The 14,054-nt window shown below is 41.8% G+C and overlaps 1 protein-coding gene across 5 annotated transcripts in view; it reads right to left on the bottom strand.

Moving 5' to 3' along the window:
- asic1b (acid-sensing (proton-gated) ion channel 1b) overlaps positions 1 to 14,054 on the bottom strand; it is a 249,894-nt gene that overhangs the window by 28,326 nt on the left and 207,514 nt on the right. For all 5 annotated transcript variants that reach the window (XM_052075156.1, XM_052075157.1, XM_052075154.1 and 2 more), the window contains 2 exons: positions 9,336 to 9,486; positions 8,372 to 8,499 (listed from right to left, as the gene is read on the bottom strand). In XM_052075156.1, coding sequence (XP_051931116.1) covers positions 8,372 to 8,499; positions 9,336 to 9,486 — 279 coding nt within the window. The remainder of the gene's footprint in view (positions 1 to 8,371; positions 8,500 to 9,335; positions 9,487 to 14,054) is intronic.

Raw genomic sequence — 14,054 nt, 5'->3', positions numbered from 1 at the left:
TAGGGTCTCGGGGGGTGCTGGAGCCTATCCCAGCTGTCTTCGGGTAGTAGGCGGGGGACAGCCTGAATCGGTTGCCAGCCAATCGCAGGGCACACAGAAACGAACAACCATTCGCACTCACACTCACACCTCGGGACAATTTAGAGTGTTCAATCAGCCTGCCATGCATGTTTTTGGAATATGGGAGGAAACCCGAGTACCCGGAGAAAACCCACGCAGGGGAGAACATACAAACTCCACACAGGGAGGCTGGAGCTGGAATCAAACCCGGTACCTCTGCACTGTGAAGTCGACGTGCTAACAACTGGATTACCGGGCGACCTAATAGAACAATTAGAGAATTAAAAATATTAATGTACTGGCCTTTTCTAATTAATGAATTACATTTTAGTGGTAAATGGACATAAATCTGCGCCATGAAAGCGAGTGGTTCGCACATCCGACTCACAGTTCAGAGGTTGGGGCTTTGAATATGGGCGTGGCCTTTTCCTGGTACTTTGTCCCTCATTCCAAAATGCATGCATGTTATCTTCATAAACCCTTTTAGGGACAGCAGTTACTACAGCGGACAGCTTGTCAATGTTATCTCTAGCACATGGTGTCAAACTCAAGGCCCAGGGGTCAGATCTGGAGCCGCCACAGCATTTTCTGTGGCCTGCGAAAGCCAATCAAACATGTCAACTTCCATGATGATTGCTAAAATATCTTCCAAAAAGGTCAAATTCTTAGATGTACTAAATGAGAGACACTGTCGTGTAAGCATTTTCTTGTTACGAAACCCCTCATGACAGTAACTTCAACAACAGTGGAATAAACCGTTCTTCTTTATATGCTCTCAGTCATAACGGCCCTCCAAGGGAAACAGTAACAGAAATGCGGCCCGTGATAAAAATGAACTTGACACCCCTGCTCTAGCACAACCACATCCCTTGTGGAGATAGGCGATATTGAAGATGGATGGATGTAACTCATCTTACTGATTACAATGCCCGTCGTTGCATTAAAACAATGCCAGTGACGAACATGACACAATTGTTTGCATAATTTCATCTGGAGTGCAAACCCAGGGGATTTAAATGGTCACCACTGTATAGTCGGACATAATCCTCAGAAAGGGAAAAGAGGCAGAAAATAGCAAATAAATAAATAGATAGATAGATAAATAATTAAATTTTAGAATTCAAGCACCATATAAAAACATAAATTACTGTCATCCCACAAGAACTGTGTTATTGGTGTGGTTTCAAAGACAAATCATGCGAGTGCAGTGTGATTTCTATTTTGCAAGCCATTAAATATTAACACTAATTAATTACACTTCAGCTGCCTCACTGTGCGAAGCATTCGCTGAAGTAGGAGGACATAAACAAGCCCTGCGTGCGGCTCCATCTCATCAGTTCAAACAATTCATCCCGCGGCAATAAATTAGAAGCCGCTGTGTGATTTAAAAGGATGGTGTCATACAATTTTCGATTAAAACTCCCGGTTGTCTCCTAACAGACTTACACGGCTGAACTGAATTTAAAAAATGGAAACGTAAAACGGGCAGCGGGGCACATTCCAGTAACTAATAAAATCTAATCATTGCTGGGTCATAGTCTGATTTTTCCCATCAATAACTTTTTGTTTTGGCTCAGTTGAGTAAAATTGTGTATTTATTAATGATGTCCACTTATTGCATCAGGATAATATTTTAGAGACATCTGATAATTGGGCCATTGTTGACTTTGACAGCAGCATAGCCAGATATTTTTCTATGGGGGTGGCCAGGATGACATAGCACCTCAGTGAGGTTTGACCAGAGGTGGTCGTGCATGCGTCAGGAATTCTTTATCATCCCATCCACAGACAGGGTTTAGGAAATAAAATTCACACCTCGCCATAATAATGTCCATCAGACTTTTCTCCGGGTACTCGGGTTTCCTACCACATTCCAGAAACATGCATGGCAGGCAGATTGATCACTGTAAATTGTCCCTCAGTGTGAGTGAGGGCGTGGATGCTTGTTTGTCTCTGTGTGCCCTGTGATTGGCTGGCTACCCATTCGGGGTGTCCCCCGTCTGCTGCCCAGAGACAGCTGGGATAGGCTCCAGCACCCCCGGGACCCTAGTGAGAATGAAGCGGTTCGGAAGATGAATGAATAATTGAACATGCTTTATTTGCACCTCCTTATTTTGTGGTTTCATTTGTTATTTGGGGGGTGGCCCGGTAGACAAGTGGTTAGCACGTTGGCTTCACAGTGCAGAGGTACCGGGTTCGATTCCCGCTCCGGCCTCCCTGTGTGGAGTTTGCATGTTCTCCCCAGGCCTGCGTGGGTTTTCTCTGGGTGCTCCGGATTCCTCCCAAATTCCAAAAACATGCGTGGCAGGCTGATTAAACACTCTAAATTGTCCCTAGGTGTGAGTATGAGTGCGAATGGTTGTTCGTTTCTGTGTGCCCTGCGATTGGCTGGCAACCGATTCAGGGTGTCCCCCGCCTACTGCCCGGAGACGGCTGGGATAGGCTCCAGCACCCCCCGCCACCCTCGTGAGGATCAAGCGGTACGGAAGATGAATGAATGAATGAATTTGTTATTTGGGCCTTTGATGATTATTCTTGTAAGGGAGGTAAAATTCCTCAATTTTTTATCGTTTTTTTTCCTTTGTCTTTCTTTTTTGTTATATTTTTAAAACTATTTTTAAGGTTTGACATCAGTAATATTCAACAAGTTTATTGTGTACGATCATCGGTCCAGAATGTTTTCCAAGCAGATCGTGGAGGAAAAGTCACTCTCAACCCACTCCACAATTTATATAATCTTTTAGAAACATTCAATAATTGAGCCTTTTCTTACTGTGATCGCAGTGGAAGGAAAACACTCAATTTTGGCCAGATTACTGGTATGTGTCTCTATCCCGGATGAGTAGAGAACATTCATAATTATCTGCCACGGTGTGCTGACAAACACGGACTTAAGGTACATTCCTAGATAAACAACACAATCTGTGAACAGCAGTGTTCTGATTGTCGGTATGCGTTTATTCCAAGTAAGTGAACTACAAACAGACAATTTAGAAAATGTGTTTATTTGATGAGTTGCTGAAAGCAAATTAAAACACCACTTAACATCCGGTGTGGTATTGATATTAACATTTGTGACTTGGTTCAGTAGAAATGTTTGACCATCATGATCTTTTCACAGTCAAGTTGTGTGAAACGTGAAGCCCGTTGTGTTTCACACGCGGGCAGTGGAATGTAAACAACAAGTTAGATCAGCTGCACTTTTCAATGGCAATCAATGGATGCCATTTTGACAGCAGTTATTTATGCAGTCATTATTCGGGGCTCATAACTGATGAACTCGTCAGAGAGGCGACGTAGCCTTTTCCCTGTGACCGAGCCGTTTAATTCCATGGCATTTAGCGCTGTGGAAAAACGGCATTTTCACAGCGACCTGGCAAAAATCCACAAGCGCCTTTTTCCTCATATCATTCACTTTACGAGACTGGATCATCCTTATGCCTTGCTATGAGCCCTTTGGGTCCAGAACCCGCTAAACGTAGCACAATTTGCGTCATAAAACAAAAAATAAGAGTGAGATTCTGGTGGGAAATATAGAGGAGGATATGAAAGGGGGTACATTATGGGAAAGTGACTTTTTAATGTCTTGTCTCCAAATAGTTAGTTCTCTGGAGGTCACTCTGGCAACCTCACAAGGGGGAAAATTTGATACCTGTGACTTCCCTTCATTCCCGTCATTTTCGCATGGATGCAGTATGCTTAGATCCCTAGATACTCTGTTACAATTCATTCATATAAACAGATTCACAATTGATTTGAATGTAAACTCTACATGGATTGGCCTTTTGGAAAGAATGTTTGATTCTTACAGCCAATGTCAAACATCATCATTACTTTCACACCATTGTAAGCAAACAACATGGCAACATGGCATCTGAAAATCAATAAATAAAAAAGGTGCCCACCTGTAACCTGCATGACCTGCATCGCAGCAAGATGTTGCCGGTCAGCAGTCTGCAATTGCAGCTAACAATCAGAGCTGTTGAGATATATCTATTTATTTTTTGTTTACCTGTATTCTCATTCAAAGTTTGATCCGCAATTCCCCAACGGCATTGTTAAAGAATGGGAATCTGGGATGCCAGAAGTGGAGCTACAGGCACATCTCACGTCGCCCACTTAATTGAGAAAATTGGCACAGGAGAAGAGAGCCAATCTCTTTTCCATTAATGGATGCTACAGCTACTTGTTGCGTTGAAAACGTAGCTTGTAGCAAATGTGTCAACATTTTTAGCATGACATCTTTGATCCACTGTTGAAAAGGACATTTTGATTCACTCCTCTTTCTTCTATAACTGCTTCACACAACAAAGTGTATGGAGGAAAGTGGTTCAGATTGCACGATTGTCTGTGTCTTATGTGTTGTCTTGCATTATTTTGATGGCGGCGCGGGAACCCGCAGCGCCTCCTCCTGTTACATGTTGTGTTGAGAGGGAAGAAATTTCATCTGTGCTGCACATTTGACAATAAAGTTGTACTTGACTTGACTTGACTTAATCAGTAAGCTACCCCCAGAGCAGCGAGCTGAGTTTCACATATGCATATTCATTCGGTGTAGCCATAACAACACTCTCTATGTCCAATGGCTGAAGTATGAATCCTGGCGTGAAGACCTGCGACTCCCTTGATTTGTTGCAAAGACTTCATGCCACCATTGATTGTTAGGGTCGTCCTGTTTGTGACCTACAGGTGGCACTATAGAGCTCCTCCTGCAGTGGCACACCTGTTGGTCATTGTGTCATTAGTTAGTGTTTGGTTAAGAGGACTCCCTGCCCGACCAGTCGGTGTCGGATCATTGACCTCACAGTGCAGATGTCGTGGGTTTGATACTGGCTCCGGCCTTCCTGTGTGGACTTTGCATGTTTTCCCCATGCCTGCGTGGGTTTTCTCCGGGTACTCCGGTTTCCTCCCACATTCCAAAAACATGAATGGCAGGTTGATTTGACGCTCGAAATTGTCCCTCGGTGTGAGTGTGAGCGCGGATGGTTGTTAGTCTCTGTGTGCCCTGCAATTGGCTGGCAACCAGTTCAGGGTGTCCCTCGCCTACGCCCGAAGTCAACTGGGATAGGCTCCAGCACACCCCGTGACCCTTGTGAGGATAAAGCGGATCAGAAAATGGATGGATGGACACATAAATTTCCCCAGTGTGGGACAAATAAAGGATATCTTAAATAAGTTAAGTTTTTAACCGCCAAACACCAGTTCGTGAGCTCAGTACCAATGAGCTAGCTAGTGACCAACTAGCTAGATCGCAAAATTTGTAGACGCATCCAGGCTTGTCCAGTAATGTCGTATTAAATGTGCCTTGTAGATGCCTGTGAATTTAGAAATATCTCATTTTAATTGACCTTTGACAGTGTGCCAGAGTTTTGTGGAAGGCAGCATGAAGCGGTTGATAGAGGGTCGCTATGGCAGCACCACTTATAATAAGCTAAGTATGATGAAAAATATTTCATAATTTAATAACAATCTGTTGCTTGAAGTTATTGATCAAGCTAAAGAAAAAAAAGAAAGAAAAAGAATTGTTTACTTTTTTTGCTCTCACATGTTCACATAAAGCAGGCACGTCCAGCTCCGGGCCTGGAGGGCCACTGTCCTGCCTGTTTTCCAGCTCTCCTGGCTGCAACACTCCTGATTCAGATGATCAGTTCATCGGCCAGCTCTGAAATAGCATTACAACGTTCCTGATTATTTGAATCAGGTGTATTGCTCTTGGTAAAGCTGGAAAACCGGCAGGACAGCGGCCCTTGAGGACCGACTTTGGACACCCTTGAATAAGGTAACAGATGAACAATTTGACATGGGAAAATTGAGCCATTGTTACCTTGTGCATTTTTGGTCCCAGCAGTCTTCATTGAAGGAAAGTTGCAAAAACTTTTCTTAGGATTTTTCTTGTTGGTTTCAGTTGTTTAATGCTTTTACTTGCCTGATGGCCAGCAATCGTATTGTATGTAAAATAAAGCTCTCAATACACTTTAAATGCCTTACGCTTGTAATTAAAGCCACAGATGCTATAACCACATGTTTGAATGTCAAATGAGTGTGGGTGTAAAAAGCTCAGAGGCTTATGTGATGTGTAGAGAGGGCAGAACGATTCGAAAGGATGGTTGTGCGGCAAGGGAGCGTATGAGGGTACAAGAGTGTGCGATTGGTGCTGGGATCCCTGCCAGGGCAGCATCAGGCACATCTGATGGGGAACGTCCCAAAAAGAACCCTGAAATGCATCACTGCTGTCATGGCTGGGACAATAAACAGGTTTATGTGGCTAATAAAATAGGTCCAACGATGCCAAAAGGTTGAATGTGTCCACAACAGACTCGTTTTATTGAACATTCCCTGGAACTGGATGGTCATTGCGTCACTTCACCCCATTCCAAGGGCAAGGAAACAAGCTAACAGACAAACTGAACACCAAACTGAACATTTTGGTATCGGTACCAGTGCCAACATTTATTTTGACATTTTTCGATACGTTTTCAAGCCTTTGAGCATCTTTCGAGTCTTTGGCATATTTATTTAGCACTGTGCAATATGGCTAAAATGTAATATTGCTCAAACAAACATAAAAAAAAACATGTACAAATATTGGCCATTTTGTTTTATTAGCCACAGGTCTATATGTTCTAAAAATGTGAAGAAAGAGCTCACCCATAATAATAATAATAATGGATTTTCTAAAACAATGATAAAGAAGTGGTTGTCAACCAGTGTGTTGCGTCACATTAGTGTACCCGAGTGCTCCGACTGTGTGCCGCAGGAAACTGTCAAATGTCACTTAAAAGATCAAAAAATATTTATTTATGACAAGTGATATATCATTGTTTATTGATGTATGCCACCGACCTTTAGTGACGTTCAGAACAAATAAATGGTCTTTTATTAGATGGGAGAATGCATATCATGGATATGTGACTTTTTGTGAGATTTTTATTTGGCGTTGTGCCGCGAGATTTTACAAACTTAATATACTGTATGTGTTTTGGCCTTGGCTCAGCAAAGGTTGAGAATCACTGCCTTAAAAAATGGTGACAATCCGCCCCCCCAAACGCTAATGAACACAGCTCGTTGCTTCAGAGCGATGCCGTGCATGCATTTTGGAGATTCATGCTGTTATTATTGCTAAGGAAAGCCAACACGACAGGACACATAGTTGTAGTAGTTGCTCTTAGAAGCATTACTGTCATGCTTCATGCTTTGCATGCGGACTGTTTTGGTCATTCAAGCCGTTTAAACGGAATAACATGAATATTCAGTATGAGGGCCAAATTTGACGGTTTAATTGGTGCAGTTTGACATATTCAGTAATTGCATTGGTCAGATGTGAAGAGAGAATCTGTAACTCTGTTGGCGACATAAAGCTCGTCAGTAAAAATGAATAAATAAAGCGCATTGCATTTAAATCCGCAGGGTTGAAATGGAAAAGAGTAGCAGATTATCATCGAGCAATTACGGTAGGCCTATCTGCGTTCTTTGCGTTCAGGGTGATTAGTGCTTGTCCTTCAAGTGTTGACGACTTTGACCAGGCAGGTTTTAAAACAAAGTTTACACATAAGGTGCATTGGCGTTAATTGCCTCGCCTTGCTCATTTGTCTTCAACCTGAAATACATGTACTCTCATTTCACACTTGAGACCCCTGATTTGTCACCCAGTTGCGGCGTGGTGACGCGTTACTGTAGTCATTCTCTCTCTCTCTCTCTCTCTCTCTCTCTCTCTCTCTCTCTCCCTCTCCCGAAGGTCCCTCTCCAAGATCTCTGATCTCTCTGACAGCTTTCCTTTTGCTCTGCGTGTTACTCCAATCCATGTTGTTTGCTAGCTGTTTTTTCCTCATCAAGTCAACTCTAGTTACAAAGCGGTAACGTCACATGCCGATTCCATGTCTCAGTAGACTCGTATCAAATTGGAACCGGTATACCATGTGGTAAGAAAAATATTGGATAAACTAAGTGAGTAACCAACCAAGTACATTTGTTACCCAACTAAGTAAAAAACAAACTGACTGACACATCAATTAATTGGCTTACTAACGGGTGAATGAAGCACCTCACAAACTAACAAGTTACGGTATATAAATAATAAAATAGCTACCCAACAAACCAACTGACAAACTAACCAACCAACAATTTAACAAGCCATACAAGTAACACACAACCAATACGTGGACACAAAAAAAAACCCCACATAACACCAGTTAAAAGTACCTCACACACTAATATATTTGATAACCAAGCAAACAACCAGCTAGCTAATTAACTAATTCGCTAACAAATTAGATAACTAAATAAACAGGAGTCCATTCATTCTGAGACTTACCCGTTGTTCCTGACAGGAGACAAAGGTCTGGAACCCCGGTGCTACCCCGAATCCCAGTTGATCAATGAACGGCGGCTCCTCCTGCGTGTGGATCTGAACCTTGATGCCCGCTTCAAACGATGTCTCATCTGTTGACGAAAACAGAGGTTGAAGAGAAAGACCTAATCAGTTGAATTTGGCATATAAATTATTTGAGGAAAATCAACTCCTTATTAATTTTAATAGTAACATTGTAAGATGAGTTTGAAATGATATTGAAGTGTTTTGAGATCATATCCTGTGGTATATTTACAGTTTAAAGCAGGGGGAGGAAACTCCGGCCTGTTTTCAATCTCTCTCTACTTCAACACACTTGATTCAAGCGATTAGCTAACAGCAAGCTCTGTTGAAGCCTGAAACGATCATAATCAATTGAATCAGTTGTCCTGAAGTAGGGAGAGGTATAAAACAGGCATAATGTGGCTCTTGAGGAACCGGAGGCCCCTACCCCTGGTTTAAACTATTAATGTGGTCAATTATGAACATTTTTAGGGGTAGTGTCATTTTTTACTGTTTGCGACATGCCAAGAGTGGGGTTTTACTGTGTCTCCATCTGCCATCCATGTTTATTCTGTCCTCAATGGGGTATGCATAAATAACACTTGTTTGACCATTTTTTAAATGGGAACATTTATTGTGAGAGAAGCGGAGCCCCCTCAGCCTAATTCCAGCCTGCTTCCGGCTCTAAAACATTTTGACCTTGTCAAAACTGTTATTATCTGAACAGCATTGCACTACAATGATCAGAATGGTACCACCTCTAACTTAATTTTGGCCAGCAAAAACCGCTGTAATTACTGAGAGTGGAATAATTTTGGTGTTATTTGTGATCTGTTTTGGACCATTTTGTGAAACTTGCTGCAGCGATGTAATTCGGTGGATGTTTTTGTAGCCATTACTCAGAGGCAATTTGAGATATTCTTACCCGTCTCTCCCCACACGGGCAAGTATTCGTCCTGCTGGATGTCCAGCATCAGCTCCAGGCCGTTACCCATGCCGCCCTTCATGGTCAACAGCAGAGGCCGCCCGTCCTGGCCCGAGTTAAAGGTGTAGCACTTTCCATATCGTGTGAAGATCTGACAATAACAAAAAAAACCCAAAACTGTGAATACATAAGTCAAGGCTCCAATAATAGGAATAAAAGAAGTAAAAAGACTACACAGAAGACTCCATATGCATTGAATCCATTCAATGCACCATGTTCCATTTGCCACAGTGAAAAGCACAGCTGTGACCTGTTGGTCAAACTATGCCTGTCAGTCAACGAATGGATATATAATTGAATGTCTCGGACATTAGGAAATGGAAAGCGATGACCCGCATCCAGAATACAGCGTATGGTATTTGTGAGCCTGGTATGAAAACATCCGGCCGCACTAACTAACCGGTTGACCTTCATGTTGACATTCACATTAAGTAATAACAAATCCAAAAATAAAACGGTTATATTATATTTATATTCATATGTGTTAGTTGCCCTTTTGGGGACATCGACGTTTCAACATACGCCACCCATTTCAAGTGTAAGATGATGAAAATGTTATGAGACTCCAATACAACCGCTCCAAATTTCACTTAATAGTACCTCCTTGAAAGTTATAAACAATTTGACAATCTACCCCGCCCCGTATTCCTGATCGACACGATATTGGGTGGATGTGTCAGGACAGAACGCATGTAATATTTTATAGGGAGCTATGTTTGACTTTGTTGTGGTTTGAAGCAGCCTTTCAGGCAAATTCAAGTGCTTATACTTTGCTGAGTTCTTCCAAGAGAATTCCTCAAAGCATGCCAGAATCGGACGCACGTGGTCAGAGCATCAGTCAAAATTTGCTCATCTTCTAAATAATAACAAATAATCGGTTTTTAGGCCTCAAAATTCCAAAAATTCAACCATTTAGGAAAGTAAGTCTTTTCACCACGTTCATAATCATAATCTTTCTATTTTGGGAGTCCTGAACATTCTCAACCCCCACACCAACCCCAAAACGAACTCAGTAGTGCACCCTGGAAAGTTAGGAAAACAAATCTGCAGTCAATACCAGTCTGTAGTATTTTTTTTTTTTTTGCTTTTGTGATGATAATTTTAGGGATTCACCACGAAAGTGGAGTTGCGAGGGGTTGATCATTGTTGCTATTTGTTGTTGTATCCTCAGTCATGTCACTTTGATAGTTTACAAGCAGATCGATAAAGGTGATTCAAATGCCCTGGCAAATACTGCAGATCTATAAGATTTAAAAAATCGAATTCTGTCCAGTTAGATTAAGTGGAAAAGATAAGCAGGTAGGACACGAAAGAGCACTAGAGATAAAAACCAGCAAGAAAAAATGAGTCATAACCTTTCAAGTGGGTCCAGAGTGTCTGCACCATGCCGACTCTCAAGAGGAGTGGGTGTTGGTGGTGGGGGAACATAAAACACTGATTTTGACACCCTTCAAAATGATCCGCTCACCTTCATCGCATCACGGTTCATCATCGCCCTTTGCGATATTGCCCCAGGAAATCTGGTGACATCTCACCTGCCAATTATGCTTTGCAACCATAGAAAGTGTGGTGAGAATGAGCTCAATGAAAAGTTGCTGACATCGAAAACAAACGGCTCATTTGTTTAACAAGTAAACATTATCCAGGACGATAGGGTTCTGCTTTTCTCAAAACGACAGAAAGAAACCACGCTGTTGACACTCAAGATCTACTTTGCACAGCTTAAGCATGAAGTCAATCATATCTCACAAATGAGTTTTTTTGTCGAAATAAGAAGGAAGGGAAGCCATTTTATTTGCATTTCTGTAATAATATGAAAGAATACTTCTCGCAATGCCATCTCCCGGTGAAAATGTTTTTTATTTTCAAAATACGTGTCTAGCAAACATATCCCTGATCAATGTGAAATATAGTGGATTCCCACCATAACGGAACAGATGAAAAAGTCTGAAGGATCCTGTCCCAACATTGAACAGGATTTCAATTTGCATTTTAGAATCCGCGTGAACTGTCACTAACAGACAGTAATCCCCTGCATATTGCCAATCTCACCAACTCGGATATTTTGTTTTTTTCTGTGCAATTTATCCCTATTCTCTGAAAAACTCACTTATTTGAATTGTTGGTGCTGTTTCAGAAAGCCGTAAGATGCTGGCTAATACGAATATGGCAGTTGGGGTGAAGGAAACATTTTTTAAAATTCATACATCTCAACATCTGATATCTTAAATCTTTTCATGTCTAAAAAGTGCATTGCTCGAAATGTTAGTACTCAAAGTTTTTGCTATACATCCATGTGCACTTCCTGTGCATTTTATCAAAATATAAGATTAGATAACCTTTATTTGTCCCACACTGGGGAAATTTACAAAATATCCATCCATCCATCCATTTTCCGAACCGCTTGATCCTCACTAGAGTCGCGGGAGGTGCTGGAGCCTATCCCAGCCGTCTTCGGGCAGTAGGCGGAGGACACCCTGAATCAGTTGCCAGCCAATCGCAGGGCACACATAGACGAACAACCATCCAAGCTCACACTCACACCTAGGGACAATTTAGAGCGTCCAATCAGCCTGCCATGCATGTTTTTGGAATGTGGGAGGAAACCGGACCACCCGGAGAAAACCCACGCAGGCCCGGGGAGAACATGCAAACTCCACACAGAGAGGCCGGAGCTGGAATCGAACCTCTGCACTTTGAAGCCGACGTTAATTAATTATAATAATCAATTTATCAAAAAAAAAAAAGATCTCTGAGCCATTTATTTTTTCAGTAATGTTGTAAGATGCATTTGAAATGATATTCAAGTACTTGAGAGCTATAAGCGAGCTGGTACTTAGCACTGCCACCATCTCATTTTCACTATATTTTGCCATTTTTCCAACCTCTCAGGTAACTTAAAAATACTGCAAACCAATATTGCAACTTTTTGCAGTGTTATTGAAGATTATGAGATTTCGTTTCCCTTCCCATCCAAACTGCAAATGAATGGCGCTTGTGCAAAGCCACCACTGGTTAACTTGAGTTAATTGAATAAAAAGTCAATTTTCTTACATTTAATCCCTTAAAGAGAATTTTGCGTGCAGCATCTCGGAGATAACTTGATAATGCACCTTTGCTGCTATTATAGATACATTTCCCAATTGTCGGGCATGGAGACTAATTCCAGGATAAATTCGAGTTGCTGTGGTAACCGTCTACATTGAATCGAGTGCAGCAGCAGAGGGAGGGGAACCAGTGGTGACCTTGGGACAGGCGGATAGGAGTCTTTGTGGAGGTTTATTTTCTTCACAACACGTCTGCCTATTGAGAAGCTCATCCAAGGTTCCTCAAAGCACAGCATCGCAGTGTTTTTTGCCTCCCTTAAAATCAAACCAATGACAAAGGCGTGTGCAATATTTTTCTCGATGCCCAAAACAAAAGGCTTGAAGGTGACACTCACAGAAAACCTAATTAAGAAGCTCGCTGGGGGAAGGTGTTACTATGCTTGCTCTTGTCTATTCAGCATAAAAGTTAAACAAATATTTGCGAGCCCAAAGCAGCCTTGCTTATAAATCCCATATTGCAGTCACATTGCAGTCACATTGCATGCCCAGCCTTCATATTAGAATGACTGTATCAGATGCAGCCCGCTGGTGTGAAAAAAAATCAGACGTCATCAACCCATTTATGTCGTTGAAAAAAAAATGCTATCATCTTGACTGAATAATTCACAGAGTGACAGCCTGTGAGTGTTGAGACCGCCTCGGGCGATCAGACTCCTGTGTGAGCGTCACACGGAGACGCAAGCCGTTCCCGGACAAAGTTGCCAAGGAACCGCGATCCCTGTCCCTGATATCTAGGAGAGAGCTGAGAAAAAATATATTAGTTTGACTGTCAAACAAAAGGAGAAAAAAAAGACACCTTTGAGAGACGGTCTTGGTGCCTGTCAGTGGGTGTCTGTTCATCGAATAAATGACACACATCCGATAGCGCAAATAAATTTGTTCTACACACCTCAACAAAAGACAGACAGAAGCCGTTTTGCTTTTACTTCTGAAAGGTTACCGCACTTCCCGCTCTCTTATTTGATGCTCACTGAACTAAGGCTATTTTGAAGGGGTCGTCCTGTCTCATGCAAATGACGCAAGTCACGCCGACGATTCTTTTGTTTAGTTTCATTTCAAGAAAAAAAAAATTAACACGCTTAAAAACAGCAAAAGGATGGACTGTATTTTTACACATGGAAGCATCACTTCATGACCAAGCTCAAACACTAAACTTGTCAAATAGAGAAGTGGATGTACGAATAAGGCGCAAGGAGCTGATTTTTGAACAAGTGTTGAACAGCTAAGATTTTTATTTTTTATTTTTAGTCTGTATATAACACTCTTGAATTCATGCCAGGTCAGTGGGTGGCAACATAATTCATGAACAACCTTTGTATTGTCCTTTCCATTCCTCGTTACTACTTTTTATAAAACTCGGACAGTCGTTGAACTTGTCCTGAGATTTATTTTTCATAATTCCATTGTACAAAAATATGATGACATACACTTTGGAACAAGTTGTGGATGAGCAGCTGGACATCAAGTGGCACACTTTTTGTTTTTCTCGTGGGAGCCGGTGGAAGTAAAAGGGCCATTAAATAGAATGGATATTGCACTTTTATTCATCAGG

The sequence above is a fragment of the Hippocampus zosterae genome, chromosome 9 (assembly GCF_025434085.1).
Source record: "Hippocampus zosterae strain Florida chromosome 9, ASM2543408v3, whole genome shotgun sequence".
NCBI lineage: Eukaryota > Metazoa > Chordata > Actinopteri > Syngnathiformes > Syngnathidae > Hippocampus > Hippocampus zosterae.
The sequence above is the reverse complement of the archived record's forward strand: the minus strand, read 5'-3'. Positions and strand labels throughout refer to the sequence as shown.